Source organism: Bombina bombina, chromosome 6, assembly GCF_027579735.1.
Source record: "Bombina bombina isolate aBomBom1 chromosome 6, aBomBom1.pri, whole genome shotgun sequence".
NCBI lineage: Eukaryota > Metazoa > Chordata > Amphibia > Anura > Bombinatoridae > Bombina > Bombina bombina.
The window spans coordinates 1145632325-1145653585 of record NC_069504.1 but is presented as its reverse complement, the minus strand read 5'-3'; the positions used below and the strand labels follow the sequence as shown (position 1 = coordinate 1145653585).

The 21261-nt window shown below is 40.5% G+C and overlaps 1 protein-coding gene across 2 annotated transcripts in view; it reads left to right on the top strand.

Annotated features, from left to right (window-relative positions):
• The window catches only part of PLEKHA5 (pleckstrin homology domain containing A5), a 1264477-nt gene that overhangs the window by 1033520 nt on the left and 209696 nt on the right, over nt 1–21261 (top strand). For both annotated transcript variants that reach the window (XM_053719122.1, XM_053719123.1), the window contains exons 20-21: nt 19341–19461; nt 19736–19782. In XM_053719122.1, coding sequence (XP_053575097.1) covers nt 19341–19461; nt 19736–19782 — 168 coding nt within the window. The remainder of the gene's footprint in view (nt 1–19340; nt 19462–19735; nt 19783–21261) is intronic.

Below are 21261 nucleotides of genomic sequence, written 5' to 3'. Positions count from 1 at the left end.
ACACTGTTATACAGCACATAGTTATGTTGTGTAGTAATAGAAAATACTAACACTGTTATACAGCACATAGTTACATATTGTGTAGTAATAGATAATACTAACACTGTTATACAGCACATAGTTACATGCTCTGTAGTAATAGAAAATACTAACACTGTTATACAGCACATAGTTACATGTTGTGTAGTAATAGATAATACTAACACTGTTATACAGCACATAGTTATGTTGTGTAGTAATAGAAAATACTAACAGTATTATACAGCACATAGTTATGTTGTGTAGTAATAGATAATACTAACACTGTTATACAGCACATAGTTACATGTTGTGTAGTAATAGAAATACTAACACTGTTATACAGCACATAGTTACATGCTGTGTAGTAATAGATAATACTAACACTGTTATACAGCACATGGTTACATGTTGTGTAGTAATAGATAATACTAACACTGTTATACAGCACAAATGTTGTGTAGTAATAGATAATACTAACACTGTTATACAGCACATATGTTGTGTAGTAATAGATAATACTAACACTGTTATACAGCACATATGTTGTGTAGTAATAGATAATACTAACACTGTTATACAGCACATATGTTGTGTAGTAATAGATATTTCTAACACTGTTATACAGCACATATGTTGTGTAGTAATAGATAATACTAACACTGGTATATAGCACATATGTTGTGTAGTAATAGATAATACTAACACTGTTATACAGCACATAGTTACATGTTGTGTAGTAATAGATAATACTAACACTGTTATACAGCACATATGTTGTGTAGTAATAGATAATACTAACACTGTTATACAGCACATATGTTGTGTAGTAATAGATAATACTAACACTGTTATACAGCACATATGCTGTGTAGTAATAGATAATTCTAACACTGTTATACAGCACATATGTTGTGTAGTAATAGACAATACTAACACTGTTATACAGCACATATGTTGTGTAGTAATAGATAATAGTAACACTGTTATACAGCACATAGTTACATTTTGTGTAGTATTAGATAATACTAACACTATTATACAGCACATAGTTACATGTTGTGTAGTAATATATAATACCTACACTGTTATACAGCACATATGTTGTGTAGTAATAGATAATACTAACACTGTTATACAGCACATATGTTGTGTAGTAATAGATAATTCTAACACTGTTATACAGCACATATGTTGTGTAGTAATAGATAATACTAACACTGTTATACAGCACATATGTTGTGTAGTAATAGATAATACTAACACTGTTATACAGCACATATGTTGTGTAGTAATAGATAATACTAACACTGTTATACAGCACATATGTTGTGTAGTAATAGATAATACTAACACTGTTATACAGCACATATGTTGTGTAGTAATAGATAATGCTAACACTGTTATACAGCACATAAGTTGTGTAGTAATAGATAATACTAACACTGTTATAAAGGACATAGTTATATGTTGTGTAGTAATAGATAATACTAACACTGTTATACAGGACATATGTTGTGTAGTAATAGATAATACTAACACTGTTATACAGCACATATGTTGTGTAGTAATAGATAATACTAACACTGTTATACAGCACATATGTTGTGTAGTAATAGATAATACTAACACTGTTATACAGCACATAGTTACATGCTGTGTAGTAATAGATAATACTAACACTGTTATACAGCACATAGTTACATGCTGTGTAGTAATAGATAATACTAACACTGTTATACAGCACATAGTTACATGCTGTGTAGTAATATAAATACTAACACTGTTATACAGCACATAGTTACATGTTGTGTAGTAATAGATAATACTAACACTGTTATACAGCACATATGTTGTGTAGTAATAGATAATGCTAACACTGTTATACAGCACATATGTTGTGTAGTAATAGATAATACTAACACTGTTATACAGGACATAGTTATATGTTGTGTAGTAATAGATAATACTAACACTGTTATACAGGACATATGTTGTGTAGTAATAGATAATACTAACACTGTTATACAGCACATATGTTGTGTAGTAATAGATAATACTAACACTGTTATACAGCACATAGTTATATGCTGTGTAGTAATAGATAATACTAACACTGTTATACAGCACATATGTTGTGTAGTAATAGATAATACTTACATAAAGTTTGTATAAGTTCACTGTGTCTCACATGGAAGGCTGCAGCTTCTGACTGTAGGGACTAAACAAGCGCTAGTGCGGAAACGTTCACAACCCGGGGAAGCAACTCCTTGTGGGACAGACTGTCCACTGACCAGAATGCACAAGGCGCGCAATACTATTATCAACATTACCTTAAGAATAGTAATTGTTTTTAATGTATTGTTACAACTGCTAATTGTTTTTATGACACCCAACATTTGTATTTCCTGAATCAGATAGAGAATACAGTGTTAATTAACTTTCCAGTTTTCCCCTATTATCTAATTTTTTTTGTTCTCATGGTATTCTTTGTGGAAAAACATAGCTATGTAGGGTCAGACAACTGAGAGCTAATTGGTGTCTCTTTTGATTGTGTTCCGCTAGTTTCAAGTAGTGCTGTGTTGTGTTTATGTGCGTGTTCACCTACAGAGAGGCTCAGTCAGTACCTCTGGAACCTGATAAAGCTTCACTAACCATATGATGCAATCTAGTGGCTAAAGTCAAAAACACGTTCATTTAATTTGCAGATAAATAGCCCTTGCTGTCATTATTATAATGGTAAATGAGATCATGTAATACTGATATGTACATCATAAAAAACATAATTTCTTCTGTTAAGTGTGATCAGTCCACGGGTCATCATTACTTCTGGGATATTACTCCTCCCCAACAGGAAGTGCAAGAGGATTCACCCAGCAGAGCTGCATATAGCTCCTCCCCTCTACGTCACTCCCAGTCATTCTCTTGCACCCAACGACTAGATAGGATGTGTGAGAGGACTATGGTGATTATACTTAGTTTTATATCTTCAATCAAAAGTTTGTTATTTTAAAATAGCACCGGAGTGTGTTATTACCTCTCTGGCAGAGTTTGAAGAAGAATCTACCAGAGTTTTGCTATGATTTTAGCCGGAGTAGTTAAGATCATATTGCTGTTCTCGGCCATCTGAGGAGTGAGGTAAACTTCAGATCAGGGGACAGCGGGCAGATGAATCTGCATAGAGGTATGTAGCAGTTTTTATTTTCTGACAATGGAATTGATGAGAAAATCCTGCCATACCGATATAATGTCATGTATGTATACTTTACACTTCAGTATTCTGGGGAATGGTACTTCACTAGAATTACACTGTAAGAAATACATAAAGCTGTTTAATAACTAGAGATTATGTTTAACGTTTTTGCTGGAATGTAAAATCGTTTTCATTTGCTGAGGTACTGTGTGAATAAATGTTTGGGCACTATTTTTCCACTTGGCAGTTGCTTAATCTGTTTTTCTGACAGTTTCTGTTCTCCCTCACTGCTGTGTGTGAGGGGGAGGGGCCGTTTTTTGGCTCTTTTTCTATGCATCAAATATTTCAGTCAGCAACTCATTGTATTCCCTGCATGATCCGGTTCATCTCTACAGAGCTCAGGGGTCTTCAAAACTTATTTTGAGGGAGGTAATTTCTCTCAGCAGAGCTGTGAGAATTATAGTTTGACTGAGATAAAAAACGTTTATTCTGTAATTTGTTTCCTGCTTTCAGAATTTGTTATCTTTGCTAATGGGATTAAACCTTTGCTAAAGTTGTGTTGTTTACAAGGATTGAGGCTATAACTGTTTCAATTTATTAATTTTCAACTGTCATAGATCTTCTGTGCTTCTTAAAGGCACAGTACATTTTAATATTATTCTAATTGAATTGTATTTCCAAGTTGCAAGTTTATTTGCTAGTGTGTTAAACATGTCTGATTCAGAGGATGATACCTGTGTCATTTGTTGCAATGCCAAAGTGGAGCCCAATAGAAATTTATGTACTAACTGTATTGATGCTACTTTAAATAAAAGTCAATCTGTACAAATTGAACAAATTTCACCAAACAACGAGGGGAGAGTTATGCCGACTAACTCGCCTCACGTGTCAGTACCTACATCTCCCGCTCAGAGGGAGGTGCGTGATATTGTAGCGCCGAGTGCATCTGGGCGGCCATTACAAATCACATTACAGGATATGGCTACTGTTATGACTGAGGTTTTGGCTAAATATACCAGAACTAAGAGGTAAGCGTGATCACTCTGGGGTGAGAACAGAGTGCGCTGATAATATTAGGGCCATGTCAGACACTGCGTCACAGGTGGCAGAACATGAGGACGGAGAACTTCATTCTGTGGGTGACGGTTCTGATCCAAACAGACTGGATTCAGATATTTCAAATTTTAAATTTAAACTGGAAAACCTCCGTGTATTACTAGGGGAGGTGTTAGCGGCTCTGAATGATTGTAACACAGTTGCAATACCAGAGAAAATGTGTAGGTTGGATAAATATTTTGCGGTACCGACGAGTACTGAGGTTTTTCCTATACCTAAGAGACTTACTGAAATTGTTACTAAGGAGTGGGATAGACCCGGTGTGCCGTTCTCACCCCCTCCGATATTTAGAAAAATGTTTCCAATAGACGCCACCACAAGGGACTTATGGCAAACGGTCCCTAAGGTGGAGGGAGCAGTTTCTACCTTAGCTAAGCGTACCACTATCCCGGTGGAGGATAGCTGTGCTTTTTCAGATCCAATGGATAAAAAGTTAGAGGGTTACCTTAAGAAAATGTTTGTTCAACAAGGTTTTATATTGCAACCCCTTGCATGCATTGTGCCGATCACGGCTGCAGCGGCATTCTGGATTGAGTCTCTGGAAGAGAACATTGGTTCAGCTACTCTGGACGACATTACGGACAGGCTTAGAGTCCTTAAACTAGCTAATTCATTCATTTCGGAGGCCGTAGTACATCTTACTAAACTTACGGCGAAAAATTCAGGATTCGCCATTCAGGCACGCAGGGCGCTGTGGCTAAAATCCTGGTCAGCTGATGTTACTTCTAAGTCTAAATTGCTTAATATACCTTTCAAAGGGCAGACCTTATTCGGGCCCGGGTTGAAAGAGATTATCGCTGACATTACAGGAGGTAAAGGCCATGCCCTGCCTCAGGACAAAGCCAAAGCCAAGACTAGACAGTCTAATTTTCGTTCCTTTCGTAATTTCAAAGCAGGAGCAGCATCAACTTCCTCTGCACCAAAACAGGAAGGAGCTGTTGCTCGCTACAGACAAGGCTGGAAACCTAACCAGTCCTGGAACAAGGGCAAGCAGACTAGGAAACCTGCTGCTGCCCCTAAAACAGCATGAATTGAGGGCCCCCGATCCGGGATCAGATCTAGTGGGGGGCAGACTTTCTCTCTTCGCCCAGGCTTGGGCAAGAGATGTTCAGGATCCCTGGGCGCTAGAGATAATATCTCAGGGATACCTTCTGGACTTCAAATACTCTCCTCCAAGAGAGAGATTTCATCTGTCAAGATTGTCAACAATCCAGACAAAGAAAGAGGCGTTTCTACGCTGCGTACAAGAGCTCTTGTTAATGGGAGTAATCCATCCAGTTCCACGATCGGAACAGGGACAGGGGTTTTACTCAAATCTGTTTGTGGTTCCCAAAAAAGAGGGAACTTTCAGACCAATCCTGGACTTAAAGATCCTAAACAAATTCCTAAGAGTTCCATCGTTCAAGATGGAGACTATTCGGACAATTTTACCTATGATCCAAGAGGGTCAATACATGACCACTGTAGATTTAAAAGATGCTTACCTTCACATACCGATTCACAAAGATCATTATCGGTACCTAAGGTTTGCCTTCCTAGACAGGCATTACCAGTTTGTGGCTCTTCCATTCGGATTGGCTACAGCTCCAAGAATCTTCACAAAGGTTCTGGGTGCTCTTCTGGCGGTACTAAGACCGCGGGGAATCTCGGTAGCTCCATACCTAGACGACATTCTGATACAAGCTTCAAGCTTTCAAACTGCCAGGTCTCATACAGAGTTAGTGCTGGCATTTCTAAGGTCACATGGATGGAAGGTGAACGAAAAGGAAAGTTCACTCGTTCCACTCACAAGAGTTCCCTTCCTGGGGACTCTTATAGATTCTGTAGAAATGAAGATTTACCTGTCAGAGGACAGGCTAACAAGACTTCAAAGTGCTTGCCGCACCCTTCATTCCATTCAACACCCGTCAGTGGCTCAATGCATGGAGGTAATCGGCTTAATGGTAGCGGCAATGGACATAGTACCCTTTGCACGCTTACACCTCAGACCACTGCAACTGTGCATGCTAAGTCAGTGGAATGGGGATTACTCAGACTTATCCCCTTCTCTGAATCTGGATCAAGAGACCAGAAATTCTCTTCTATGGTGGCTTTCTCGGCCACATCTGTCCAGGGGGATGCCATTCAGCAGACCAGACTGGACAATTGTAACAACAGACACCAGCCTTCTAGGTTGGGGTGCCGTCTGGAATTCTCTGAAGGCTCAGGGACAATGGAGTCAGGAGGAGAGTCTCCTGCCAATAAACATTCTGGAATTGAGAGCAGTTCTCAATGCCCTCCTGGCTTGGCCCCAGTTGACAACTCGGGGGTTCATCAGGTTTCAGTTGGACAACATCACGACTGTAGCTTACATCAACCATCAGGGAGGGACAAGAAGCTCCCTAGCTATGATGGAAGTATCAAAGATAATTTGCTGGGCAGAGTCTCACTCTTGCCACCTGTCAGCAATCCACATCCCGGGAGTGGAGAACTGGGAGGCGGATTTCTTAAGTCGTCAGACTTTTCATCCGGGGGAGTGGGAACTTCATCCGGAGGTCTTTGCCCAAATACTTCGACGTTGGGGCAAACCAGAGATAGATCTCATGGCGTCTCGACAGAACGCCAAGCTTCCTCGTTACGGGTCCAGATCCAGGGATCCAGGAGCAGTCCTGATAGATGCTCTGACAGCACCTTGGGACTTCAGGATGGCTTACGTGTTTCCACCCTTCCCGTTGCTTCCTCGATTGATTGCCAGAATCAAACAAGAGAGAGCATCAGTGATTCTAATAGCACCTGCGTGGCCACGCAGGACTTGGTATGCAGACCTGGTGGACATGTCATCCTGTCCACCTTGGTCTCTACCTCTGAAACAGGACCTTCTGATACAGGGTCCCTTCAAACATCAAAATCTAACTTCTCTGAAGCTGACTGCTTGGAAATTGAACGCTTGATTTTATCAAGACGTGGATTTTCTGAGTCAGTTATTGATACCTTAATACAGGCTAGGAAACCTGTTACCAGAAAGATTTACCATAAGATATGGCGTAAATACCTATATTGGTGTGAATCCAAAGGTTACTCTTGGAGTAAGGTTAGGATTCCTAGGATATTGTCTTTTCTACAAGAAGGTTTAGAAAAGGGTTTATCTGCTAGTTCATTAAAGGGACAGATCTCAGCTCTGTCCATTCTGTTACACAAACGTCTGTCAGAAGTTCCTGACGTCCAGGCTTTTTGTCAGGCTTTGGCCAGAATTAAGCCTGTGTTTAAAACTGTTGCTCCACCATGGAGTTTAAACCTTGTTCTTAATGTTTTACAGGGCGTTCCGTTTGAACCCCTTCATTCCATTGATATAAAGTTGTTATCTTGGAAAGTTCTATTTTTAATGGCTATTTCCTCGGCTCGAAGAGTCTCTGAATTATCAGCCTTACATTGTGATTCTCCTTATTTGATTTTTCATTCGGATAAGGTAGTCCTGCGTACTAAACCTGGGTTCTTACCTAAGGTAGTTACTAACAGGAATATCAATCAAGAGATTGTTGTTCCTTCCTTATGCCCAAATCCTTCTTCAAAGAAGGAACGTCTACTGCACAACCTGGATGTAGTCCGTGCTCTAAAATTTTACTTACAGGCAACTAAGGAATTTCGACAAACGTCTTCTCTGTTTGTCATTTACTCTGGGTAGAGGAGAGGTCAAAAAGCTTCCGCTACCTCTCTTTCTTTTTGGCTTCGTAGCATAATTCGTTTAGCTTATGAGACTGCTGGACAGCAGCCTCCTGAAAGAATTACAGCTCATTCTACTAGAGCTGTGGCTTCCACTTGGGCCTTCAAGAATGAGGCCTCTGTTGAACAGATTTGCAAGGCTGCAACTTGGTCTTCGCTTCATACTTTTTCCAAATTTTACAAATTTGACACTTTTGCTTCATCGGAGGCTATTTTTGGGAGAAAGGTTCTTCAGGCAGTGGTTCCTTCTGTATAAAGAGCCTGCCTATCCCTCCCGTCATCCGTGTACTTTTGCTTTGGTATTGGTATCCCAGAAGTAATGATGACCCGTGGACTGATCACACTTAACAGAAGAAAACATAATTTATGCTTACCTGATAAATTCCTTTCTTCTGTAGTGTGATCAGTCCACGGCCCGCCCTGTTTTTAAGGCAGGTAAATATTTTTTGATTTATACTCCAGTCACCACTTCACCCTTGGCTTTTCCTTTCTCGTTGGTCCTTGGTCGAATGACTGGGAGTGACGTAGAGGGGAGGAGCTATATGCAGCTCTGCTGGGTGAATCCTCTTGCACTTCCTGTTGGGGAGGAGTAATATCCCAGAAGTAATGATGACCCGTGGACTGATCACACTACAGAAGAAAGGAATTTATCAGGTAAGCATAAATTATGTTATAATAATGCATTTTTAGAAATGGTTAAGACAATCTTCTTTATTTTATGCATAGATCCGATAAGTGTACAACCCACTATGATTTAACCACTTAAAGGGGCATAAACCCCAAAATGTTTCCTTCATGATTCAGATAGAACATACATTTTTAAATAACTTTCCAATTTGCTTCTATTATCAATTTTGCTTCATTCTCTTGGTATCTTTAGTAGCAAAACACATTGGTAAACCAATGACAAGATTCATATATGTGCAGCCACTAATCAGCAGATAGCTCCCGAGCCTACCTAGGCATCTTTTTCAACAAAGGATACCAAAATAACAAAGCAAATTAGGTAATATAAGTAAATTAGAAAGGTGTTTACAATTGTATGCTGCATCTGAATCAGGTAGAACATTTTTTTTTTTTTTTTTTTGTCCCTTTAAGAACCGTGGCTTTCAAAAATGAACTTGTCCAAAGGACCAGATAATTAGTAACATTTTCCATCTTAATGGGAGGAGAGTGCACTGCTTCATTCATTACTTGTGGGAAATAAGAACCTGGCCACCAGGAGGAGGCAAAGACACCCAAGCCAAAGGCTTAAATACCCCCACTCCCCTCATCCCCCAGTCATTCTTTGCCTTTCTTCACAGGAGGTTGGCAGAAAAGTGTCAGAATATTAGGAGTAGTCTCTTATGGAGGGTAGTACTCTGTCAGCCTCTCAGTGAGAGCATGGATGAAAAAAAGAGTCCGGAGATGCAGGTAGTGTTGTCTCTGTGAAACCATCCCGAGTTATGTTAACAGCTCCTTGGCAATCAGCGTTGACGAATTTTGCTGCCTGCCTTTATTCACTCAAGTCGATTTCAGGAGCGATGCTACTAACCTGTCACACTTGAAGGGCCGTGTTCCTGTTCCACGGCATAGATTCTGGTAAGTTTGTTTCATTTATGCTCATATGATAATGCAAGAAGACAGTATCACAGTGTGTCTCCTTTTATCTGTATAGAATCAAGGTTTAATATCCCTGAAAAGGGGATTATTGAACAGGGCGGGATTTATGCATAATATCTTTATTGTGTTAATGCTACGTCATGTGTGAGATGAGACTCTGGCAATGTGTGAACAGTCAGGTGAAGATGGGTGCATCCTGTTTTTTGGCGCATTTTCTCTATAGTGCAGGGGCGGGCCTGCATGGCACTCCATGTGATCAGGTGTGGCCTCTTCAATTTCTTCTTTCCTTCTCGGCATTTGCGGGAGACGCCACGGTTTCTCCGTGGTCTGGGTAATAGGAGGTGGTGAGTGGCCTGGCCATTGGTGTATAAAGGTGCCATTTAATCTATCTCATTCCGTATTAAAGGTGCAAGCTTTGAAGGACTCTGATATGTTAGAGGATACTCCCTCTTTAAACAAATCTAATACCTGTGTTTATTGTGAGGAGGTACAGGTTGATCCGCCTGCTCAACTGTGTTCCACATGCTTTGATAAGATTGCAATATCTAAAAAGAATAAGATATTTAGTATTACTGAGCCGTGCACCTCTGAGGGCTCTTTGTCCCGCGAGGTGTAACCCAACATTCATCTTCGATTACATGTGTCTCTCCCCAAGGCCCTACTAATCCTCCAGCGGGAGGGGCCTCGTGGCTGCCAGATTTCGCAGCCTAGTTGCAAGAGGCAGTTTCTGCAGCCTTCAACGCCCTACCTCGCCCTGCGAAGCGCAAGCTAAGGGAAAGACATAGCCTTCCGTCCCAGGGGTCATCTACTCAGTTGGATGTCTGCGAGAGATTATCCGATGAGGACGACTCCACCGACTAGTCGGAGGGAGCTCTCTCTGGGACGGAATCGGCAGGCTTCAATGCCCTACCTCGCCCTGCAAAGCGCAAGCAAAGGGAAAGACATAGCCTTCCGTCCCATGGGTCATCTACTCAGTTGGATGTCTCAGAGAGATTATCCGATGAGGACAACTCCTCCGACTAGTCGGAGGGAGCTCTCTCTGGAACGGAATCGGCGACTTCTAAAGAAGTGCTTGCTACATTGGAGGTTCTGGAACCGAAGCTAGATAGGGTTTACGAGGACAGGGTGGTGACCCAGACCTTCCTAGTTCCCGTGAAGATGGTTACGATTATAAAGAATTGAGTGGGAGAAACTGGGCTCGTCCTTTTCTCCCTCTACCTCTTTTAAAAAGCTGTTTCCCGTTCCGGACTCTCAGCTTGAGCAATGGGGGGCCATTCCTAAGGTGGATGGAGCTATCTCCACGCTCGCTAAGCTTACGACTATTCCCCTCGAGGATAGTTCGTCTTTCAAAGAGCCCATGGATAAGAAGTTAGAATCCATGTTGAGAAAGATGTTCCAACTCATGAGTTTGTTTTTCAACTGGCAGCGGCGATTGCTGCGATGGCTGGTGCGGCTACCTATTGGTGTGACGTACTGTCAGCTATGGTCAAGGTGGAGACTCCCCTCAAGGAGATACAGGAAAAGATTAAGGCCTTAAGGGTAGCTAACTCTTTTATCTGTGATGCAAACATGCAGGTTATTCGCCTGAATGCCAAAACATAAGGTTTCTCTGTTCTAGTCCGCAGGGCTGTATGGTTAAAGTCGTGGTCTGCTGACATGACTTCCAAGTCTAGATTACCATCCCTTCCGTTTCAGGGGAAAATTATTTTTGGTTCAGGTCTGGACTCTATCATATCCACGGTCACGGGAGGCAAGGGTGCTTTCCTTCCGCAGGATAAGAAGAATAAGCCTAAGGGCTCTACTTTTTGTCCCTTTTGTTCAGACAAGTCTCAATGCCAGCAGCCTTCTGCGAAGTCCGAGCAGTCCAAGGGATATTGGAAGCCAGCTCAATCTTGGAACAAGTCCAAGCAGAGCAAGAAGCCCGCCGAGACAAAGTCAGCATGAAGGGGCTGTCCCCGATCCGTCGCTGGATCGGGTAGGAGGCAGACTATTTCTGTTCACAGAGGCTTGGATGAAAGACGTCCAGGATCCTTGGGTTCTGGAGGTTATCACCCAGGATTACAGGATAGGGTTCAGGACTCATCCGCCCAGGGGCAGATTCCTCCTGTCAAACCTATCCTCAAGACCAGAGACGAGAGACACCTTTCTAGAGTGCGTGATGGATCTCTCATCTCTCTGGGTAATCGTTACAGTACCTCTAGCAGAAAGGGGTCTAGGGTACTATTCAAACCTTTTTGTGGTCCCAAAGAAGGAGGGCACGTTTTGCCAAGTTCTGGACCTTAAGTGCCTAAACAGATATCAAAAACAAAATAAGTCCTTGATGGAGGTGCGCCTATGGTGACGAATGTAGCAAACAATCCGATATAAGGCTGCTCTTCTGTAGCGTGCGTAGACGGTTAGGAAATCTGTAGTGGGGAAACAGGAAGGCGCCAATAGGGTGATAACGTATAGACCCAGACAGGTGAGTATAAGGAGAGAAAAGGTACTCACAAGCAGGGCGGCACTTGAACGTGCCTAACCAAGCGGGCCGGGACCACAGCGTCGCCCGGGAGACTCACAACGGCAACAACACCAATCCTCGAGCCGGACCAAGTTCCGTGTGGCCAATCAGGAACGCTGGATGATGACACACCTCCCTCTTCGTATGCCGATACTGAACACAGGCATAGAGGGTAGGAGACAGGAACAAACTGTGTAAGGCTCTCCCGAATACCGAGAGCTTGATTCACACAAGCCAACAAGCTTAGCGTGAAATTTCCTTTCCTCTATCTATATGAGGTGACCTTTTGTCAGACGCAGCTTATTGTACTCCTGTATTCAGAAGCTCATCTCTGCAGAAGAAAGGTGACTTTGCAGACAGGGTGTCTGCTATAAAGACATGAGACTTATGTATAAGGAGCTAGCTAAACAAGTTTCTGTCAGTTCCTTCGTTCAAAATGGAGACGATCAGATAGATCCTGCGCCTAGTTCAAGAGGGGCAATTTATGACGACAATAGACTGTGGATTGGCACGTGAAGGTAGGCATCCTTCAAGGACCACATCAGGTTACTAAGATTCGCATTTCTGGACCAACATTTCCAGTTTGTGGCCCTACTGTTCGGTATGGTGACTACCCCAAGAGTCTTTACGAAGGTTCTGGGGGCGCTACTCGCGGTAGTGAGAGCCAGAGGTATTACGGTGGCCCCTTATCTGGATGATATTCTGGTCCAGGCTCTGTTCTACAGTCTCGCTGAGGACCATTCAAGGGCTCTTCTTCTCCTCCTTCGATCCTGTGGATGGAAGATAAACGAAGGAAAGAGTTCTCTGGTTCCCAGCAACAGGCTGGAGTTTGTGGGTACGATAATAGATTCCATATCTATGAAGATATTCTTGACAGATCAGAGACGTTCTAAGATTGCATCCAGCTTTCTTGCCCTTCAGACTTCCTCAAGGCCATCTGTGGCCAGGTGTATGGAGGTGATTGGGCTCGTGGTATCCAGCATAGATGTAATTCCATTCGCCAGGTTCCATCTCAAACCTCTTCAGTTATGCATGTTGAGACAATGGAATGGTGATCACTCAGATCTATCCCAACAGATCTCTCTGGACATCCGAGTGAGGGAATCCCTCTCTTGGCGGATCCATCCGGGTCAGCTGGCCCAGGGGACATCCTTCTTGAAGCCATCCTGGGAGATTGTGACCACGGATGCAAGTCTATCAGGATGGGGAACTGTTTGGGGTGCCAGAAGGGCACAGGGCAGGTGGACTCGAGAGGAGTTGACTCTACCAATAAATATTCTGGAACTTTGAGCGATAGTCAACTTTCTGAGGGCTTGGCCCTACCAGGGGTCGTCCCGATTCATCAGATTCCAATCGGACAACATTACCTCGGTGGCTTACATAAACCATCAGGGGGGAAAGAGAACCTCCCTAGCCATGAGGGAAGTATCTTGGATTCTGGAATGGGCAGAGACTCACAATTGTTCGCTCTCAGCGATCCACATTCCGGGTATAGACAACTGGGAAGCGGACTTTCTCAGCAGACAGTCGTTTCATCCGGGGGAATGGTCTCTCCATCCCGAGGTATTTGCGGAGATCTGCAACAGATGGCGGACGCCGGAGATAGACCTCATGGTGTCCAAACTCAACTTCAAGCTACCCAGATATGGGGCGCAGTCCACGGACTCACAGGCAGAGCTGATAGATGCTTTAGCGGTGCCTTGGGAGTTCAACCTAATTTACATATTTCCTCCGTTGCCACTTCTTCCTCGAGTGGTAGCATGCATCAAACAGGAGCAAGCGTCAACCATTCTGATTGCTCCATTGTGGTCACGGAGGACGTGGTTTGCGGATTTGGTGGGGATGTCATCGTCTCCTCCATGGAGGTTACCCTGGCGCAGAGATCTGCAGGTTCAGGGTCCATTTCTCCACTGCGTGGAGATTGAACGCCTAGTCTTGGCTAAGAGAGGTTTTTCTGAGAGAGTAATTGATACTCTCATCCATGCCAGGAAGCCGGTCACTCATCGCATCTATCATAAGGTGTGGATGACCTATTTATCCTGGTGCGAGGAACGTGGATATCCCTGGCACAATGTTAGGGTATCCAGGATTCTGGCCTTTCTCCAGGATGGACTGGATAAGGGTCTTGCCGCCAGTTCCTTAAGGGGACAGATTTTGGCGTTGTCGGTGCTGTTACAGAAGAAGCTAGCGGAGTTTCCGGATATTCAGTCCTTTGTTCAGGCTCTGTCTAGCATCAGAACTAGAAATTGTGGATAAAGATTACCCTCGGAAAGAATGCATCTAGCACTCTTATGCCCAGACTCTGAAAAGTGCGATTTTCCATGTGTTTAAAACATAACTTTTTAAACAAAACATCAAACATATTAAAATTATTAAACTCTGTTGGTCAGATAATTCGATTTGCAGGGGGTGGATTGGGTCCAAAATGATTGGCCTGATTCATTATACACATATCTACCTGTTATACCCTCAGTGTTGGGGTTTATACTTGTAGTAAGTCTAGCTTGCAATGCTATAATTGTGACCATGTATATCACTGTGTGGTAACTATATATTCACATTCAATCTGCCAAATTACAATATCTCCTAGTAGGGGCAATGGGGGGGGTTTAAAAATTGTAGGAGGATGTAACTGTATATAACATGTCAATCAATTGTATGCGTAATACTCCAATCAATAATGGGTAAAGAAATCTACTTAAAGCGTATATGATGAACGTGATCCAAATGGCATGTATAGGGCTACATTATCATTATCAGATTCAATATTAATTCTGATGGAGTTACGCTCTAGGTGCTGTCAGGTTATAACACTATCATATCCAATATGTTCATAGATTATACTTTAACAATAACAGTGAATGATATTCAGGACATCTAAGGCACACCATATAAGAATGGAATAGAAGTAGGTAATGATTTTATTATTACCCAATTTTTTTATAATATTTAATAATTGTCTGCCCTTGGTTAGGTTCTAATATTGTGTTGTGCTTAGACTTATGTAAAGAATTCACCTCGGTAGCTGGAAGTATACTATGTATCAGTTTGAAGATATATAGTATAATTGTTAGAACACACTGATCACTGTATTGCTCCGGTTACACTGTAACACTTTCAGTAACGCGATAGCAACTCAGTATTAATGGTATCACTGGTTTACTCGTATCTCAGTTTACTCGTATTGTCATTGTGTTGTGCCAGACAGCTGGTTTAGAAATACTAGAGATTACTAAATTTTCAGTTTGCTATATAATACCTCTGGGGTGCTGTACTAACTTGTATCTACAAGTCGTATTGTTATTAACAGGTTGTGTAGCTAAATGCTTGAACGAGCTTTCATTGGTGCTGTTTGCTGAGTGTGTCTAAAGTTGCCACATGTGTTAAAGGATTGACCGCTATAAGGTTGTTTATTTCTCACAACTCTCCTTCTCCACTATAGTCCTAGCCTCTAGATAGTACATAACTCATCGTGTAAGTGTGAACAGTGATTATCCCAGTTTATATCAATAAATCTGTCAATTCACTTAATTCATGTGAGGAAACTAGCATAACTGTTAATAGATTTAAACATCCCTGTACACACTCTTGTTTTGTCCGATTGAAATTATAGGACAGGATAGTAGAGGTTGATACGTAACAGCGTTAATATCTTCTTCGTTCTAATAGGTATTATGATTATACACAGGCAATAGATATCTGTCTGATCTATTAGTCGGCAGCTGATATTGTGTATGTGCGTGCCTGCTGCGGTCTAATATCACTGTGTAACAGTTTATCTCTAGTGTGTATATATATATAAAAATGCGCTGCTTAATTCTTAGGTCAGTGATCACCCCAACAAGCCGCCGGTATCTGACTGATCCGAGTACACCCGTGTTACTGTGATAATGCTCGCAGCTATGCCCGAATAGTTAGTCGATTAACAGCTTGTCCTAGTAAAGTACTATTTATTATTAAATAGCATAATGCTAAAATAAGCGCTACTGCTTGTGCAGCTCCCCCTGCATTCCCCTTATGCACTAATAAGCATGGCTTGATTCCAATTGAAATTACTTAACATTATAAGCTATAGTTGATTCAACAGAGTTTATGCTAAAACAGCGTCCATACTGCTGACGCGTTTCGCCCGTAAGGGCTTTGTCAAAGGCAGCGAGCCACCGGAATTGTTCCTATTTACAGCCTCGATGTACCGGAAGTCCCGCCTTTTCTCCATTTTCATTGGAATCTTCTATGTCATTCATCATGACGTCTATTTTAAGTAGGTATATACCTGTTTCACATGGAGTTCTACATGTAAATATTATCTCTTTTCTTATTATGAACGAGTTTTCACATTTATTCCATCCATGCTGGTTTTATTGGACAGGGATTTAACTGTGGTCATACATTTTTAGTGATTGCTTCAAATTACTAGCTCACTTGCAAATATTATTCTTTGAAACATATTTCCATTGATATTGAGTCAAAAAATACATTTTACTATTTCATATGCTCTAAGTATTTTTTATAATTATTAATGGATGGAAAACAAAGGGAGGAAGGAAAATAGTCAACAAATGTCATTATGAATGTGGAAAGAACGAGAAAAGGGTGTATTTTAAATATCCCAGTCACAGCATCTTATTAGACTATTCTCATATTATCTGTGCCTATATCATACAATTGGCACCAATAGAATAGACTCCTCCCTATTACAGTTGTATATTGTAGGTGGAGTATTGATGTCACTATTCTCTGTTGGTATATCACAATTATCGTTAGTATTTTCTGCAAAGTAAGAAATAGAAAATGTATATAGTTGGGTATTCTGAATGTGAGAATTTTTTCATTTAGATTATAAATATGGGTATTGGTTATGCACCCTGAAATTGCTTGGCATCTTGTTTCTGAATACAACGTGACCTTCTGTGTGATAACCCATATGTTCGAGATAGTATCTACTATTTGAAAGATTTATGTCTTATCTCCAAAGTGATTTGTAATTATTAATATGTGTGTGATAGTGTGTGCAGATGTTCCTTTGGAGGCGTGTCTCTCCACATCTGTATATATTGTAAATTTGGTTCATGTTTGTTCTCATCTTGAACTCTAATCCTCTTAATGTTGGGTGAACAAATGTGATTCAAAAATTCTTGTGATCAGAAGTGTGTACTTATATTCATAGATTATAACCTATCTGGTGTTCTTTATCCTACCAGATTAGTAGTGATGTTTGGTGAAATTGTGTGTGTATTATTGATTTATATTTTATTAACATAAGTTCAAATTTCTGAATCTCGACAAAAGTGAATGTGGTGTGCAATATCTAACTACGATGTGTGATTCTGTGTTTGTGAACTATACTAAAACCCACAGTGCATGTGAAAAAAGGGGGGAGAGTTACTATACTCTCATATTATTTACCTTAACTTTAAATGTTACTAATTTTACATTTCAACGTGGTTGTGATGTTATACCATTATTGGTATATTTACTGGTGTTATTTTTCTGCTGTTAATAAGCAGAATTATTGTGTTTTAAGATCCTTACATTCTTTGGATGTGGTGAGAGCTTTGAAATATTATATTGAAGCTACTAAAGATTTCAGGAAGACTTCTAGTCTATTTGTTATATTTTCTGGTCCTAGGAAAGGTCAGAAGGCTTCTGCTATTTCCTTGGCTTCTTGGCTAAAGCTTTTGATTTTCCAGGCTAAATTTGCAAAGCAGCAACTTGGTCTTCTTTTCATACATTTACTAAATTCTACCGTTTTGATGGATTTGCTTCTTCGGAAGCAGTTTTTGGTAGAAAAGTTCTTCAGGCAGCTGTTTCTGTTTGATTCTTAAGTTTTTCTTGTCTTTTAAAGAAAAAACTTATATTTGAGTTGTGGATTAATTTTTTTCAGCGAAATGGCTGTTTTTATTTTGTCCCTCCCTCTCTAGTGACTCTTGCATGGAGTTCCACATCTTGGGTATTGATATCCCATACGTCACTAGCTCATGGACTCTTGCCAATTACATGAAAGAAAACATAATTTATGTAAGAATTTACCTGATAAATTCATTTCTTTCATATTGGCAAGAGTCCATGAGGCCCACCCTTTTTATGCTGGTTATGATTTTTTTGTATAAAGCACAATTATTTCCAAATTTCTTTGTTGATGCTTTTTACTCCTTTCTTTATCACCCTACTACTTGGCTATTAGTTAAACTGAATTGTGGGTGTGGTGAGGGGTGTATTTATAGGCATTTTGAGGTTTGGGAAACTTTGCCCCTCCTGGTAGGATTGTATATATGTATTATATATATATATACACAAAGTGAGCTCTACCAGGAACGAACAGCAGCTCAGTAGCTTGTTCTATGGCGGGTTAGGAACCTCTTTTAGCTTAGTTCTGCTTTTCACAGAGGAACACTTTCCTGAAGTATATCAGTCTGATCCTGCCGAGTAAGGTCAGTTCAGACCTATAAAACCAGGCAATTCATCGTCTGGGGTTGTCATGTTCCTTGTTCATAGTAAAATTGCCTGGTATTTCAGGGCTGGACTGACCTTACCTAGTGGGGTGGTAACTCACCATAGAACAAGCTACTGAGCTATTGTTCATTCCTGGTAAAGTGCTCCTCTCTTCGTATGAATTTGTATTATGATCCTGGGGAGGTCTCCCTAAGGTTTATGGGGGAACCAGACGTGGACTCCTTGTCCAGTGAAGCTTAGAGGAATAGGGCTGCAGCTCACACTGACGAGGCCAAAACGATCGTATGGGTTTGTCATGTTCTTTGTTCAGAGGAGATTTGCCTGGTATTTTGGGGCTTACTTTGTGGGGTCAGACTGATACTTCAGGAAAGTTTTCCTCTGTGAAAAGCACAACTGGGCTAAAAGAGGCTGCTCCTGTGTGTTAACTTGCCATAGAACAAGCTGTTGTTGGTTCCTGGTAGAGCGCTCCTCTTTTTGTATGAATTTGTATTTTGACCTTGACTGACCTTACTCGGCGGAACCAGACTGATATACTTTAGGAAAGTTTTAATATTTAGAGGGTCATAATCTCCTATTAGCTGAGAGAAATCAGTATCGTTTGTTGTATTTAAACCATAGAGAAGAATATTTTAGAAGATAGTGATATCTTTGTGTATTGGTTACAATCATGTATCATTTCTCTTCTTTAGAGTCTACAAGGGGATTTAACTTAAGTTTTTTTCCTTCTATTTATTATAATTCTTCGTTATGATTTTGCAGACTGAATCATCCGGCATACAACGAGCTCAGATGCAGAAGGAACTCTGGACAATTCAAGATGTCATGGAAGGCTTAAGTAAAAATAAACAGAAAAGATCTACTGAGGCAGGTGAGACAACAGGTAATGGTAAAACAAAGTCAATTAGACTTGTCTTCATCACATTTTATTTACATTATTTACAGTGACAATTTACTGTAGGGACATTATTTACTGTAAAGTTATGATCTAATGTTGTCTAGTTAGGAAAGTGAATACGTAACTTTTTATGGGTGTAAAAAATCTATTATAATGTAGAATGTACAACTGGCGCTTTGTTCTGTTTATATGGGATCATTGTGTGTTTACTGCTATTGTTTGTTGCGCTAGTGACTCACGGTATTGTTACCCTCTGCAGGTAATACAGACTCAAAGTTGTTTTCATCTGGACTAAATACTAATGAGGTGAGTTGTGTTTACTATGGGTGGAAGTGATGAAAACCTCTATGGATTAGTTGTGCACCCAGTGATTAATCAAAATAATCTTAATTTGTCAACAGAAATTAATGTACACGATAAGTATTGATTCGTGGTGTAAAATGTGCATCTGCTTCATACATTTATTTTAAGTAATTTGTGTCTAAATATGTTTAAGCTTCAAATTATGAAAGAATTAAACTAAAGTGATTTGGTTAAAAATAAATCCTGTTAAATTCATCACATTGGAACAAACAATTTTATTTTGCCTGCTTTTCCTGTGAGACTGGGTTGTTTTCATTGGCATTCATACCTGATCCTGCAACATGCTACACAGTGGGTTGTTTGATATGTGCTGGCGTTATGTTATTGCTAATTGGCCACAGCAGATCAGAAACAATACATTAGAGACTTTATCGATGTGTCTTTCCCTGGCCATAAAACATTTAAACGGTTACATTTCACAATTCATTGATTCAAATATGATTGATATATAAAATTACTTTAATGTCCCTTTATTTACTGAGTCATAACTGGAAAACATTGTAAGTGCAGGTGTTAATGACCTTCTGAATGGTTTATTGATTTATTTTGTCTGCAGCCGTGAATAATGTGTGTTTATTTGTTAGCGATATGACTTTATGTGCTATTTTATAGCCTGAGACATTGAGGATATGTAGGTAATGGAGGTTTGTACATCTGAATAAGGTGACTGTTCTGCAATCTCCAGGAGGAGGAGATAGTCCCACCGCGTCCTCCACTTCCTCGATCCTATGACTTTTCAGAGCAACCTCCTACAATCTCTCATCTGCTTAGTGATAGCAACTCGTCCTTGCTGTGTTATAGCAGGGGCCCCGTACACCTCCCCGATGAGAAGAAGCCTCTTGCCCAAGTGTATCAGAGAAACGGATCGTACTGTGTAAGTGACCGGCACGGTCACAAGCTTTATCACGCCATATCGTCATACCATCATTAACATTGTCATCATTTTCTGTTTGTGTAATCCTTACAACTAACCCATGGACTGACAAATCCCAGGAGCCACTAATCATAACATTTTACTTATGGTTCATACCTTTCTTATATGACTTAATGTAAAGCTATTTATAGAATCCTTACTTGGTACCTAAATGATATGTTACTCGCTCCTCAATGTTCTGAATATACATTTGTAAACCACTAAATCATCTGCTTTGTAAATATTGTTGCTTTAATTTAATTTTTACCATGAAGATTGGTAAATGATTTGGTTTGTGACTCCCATATGGAATCTCATTTCTCCAAAGTTTAAATAATTTTACCTGTCTCATTTTTATTTATTTTTGTTTAGTCATTGTTAAAATTTGTAGCTCTATGAAAATGAAAAAGGGTTGTTACAAATGCACAAATTTGGAAAAACTACTGAACTGAGCCCCCTCATTAAAAGATGTTACACGCTATAGGGGGAGGTTAAGACTAGGGTCACTG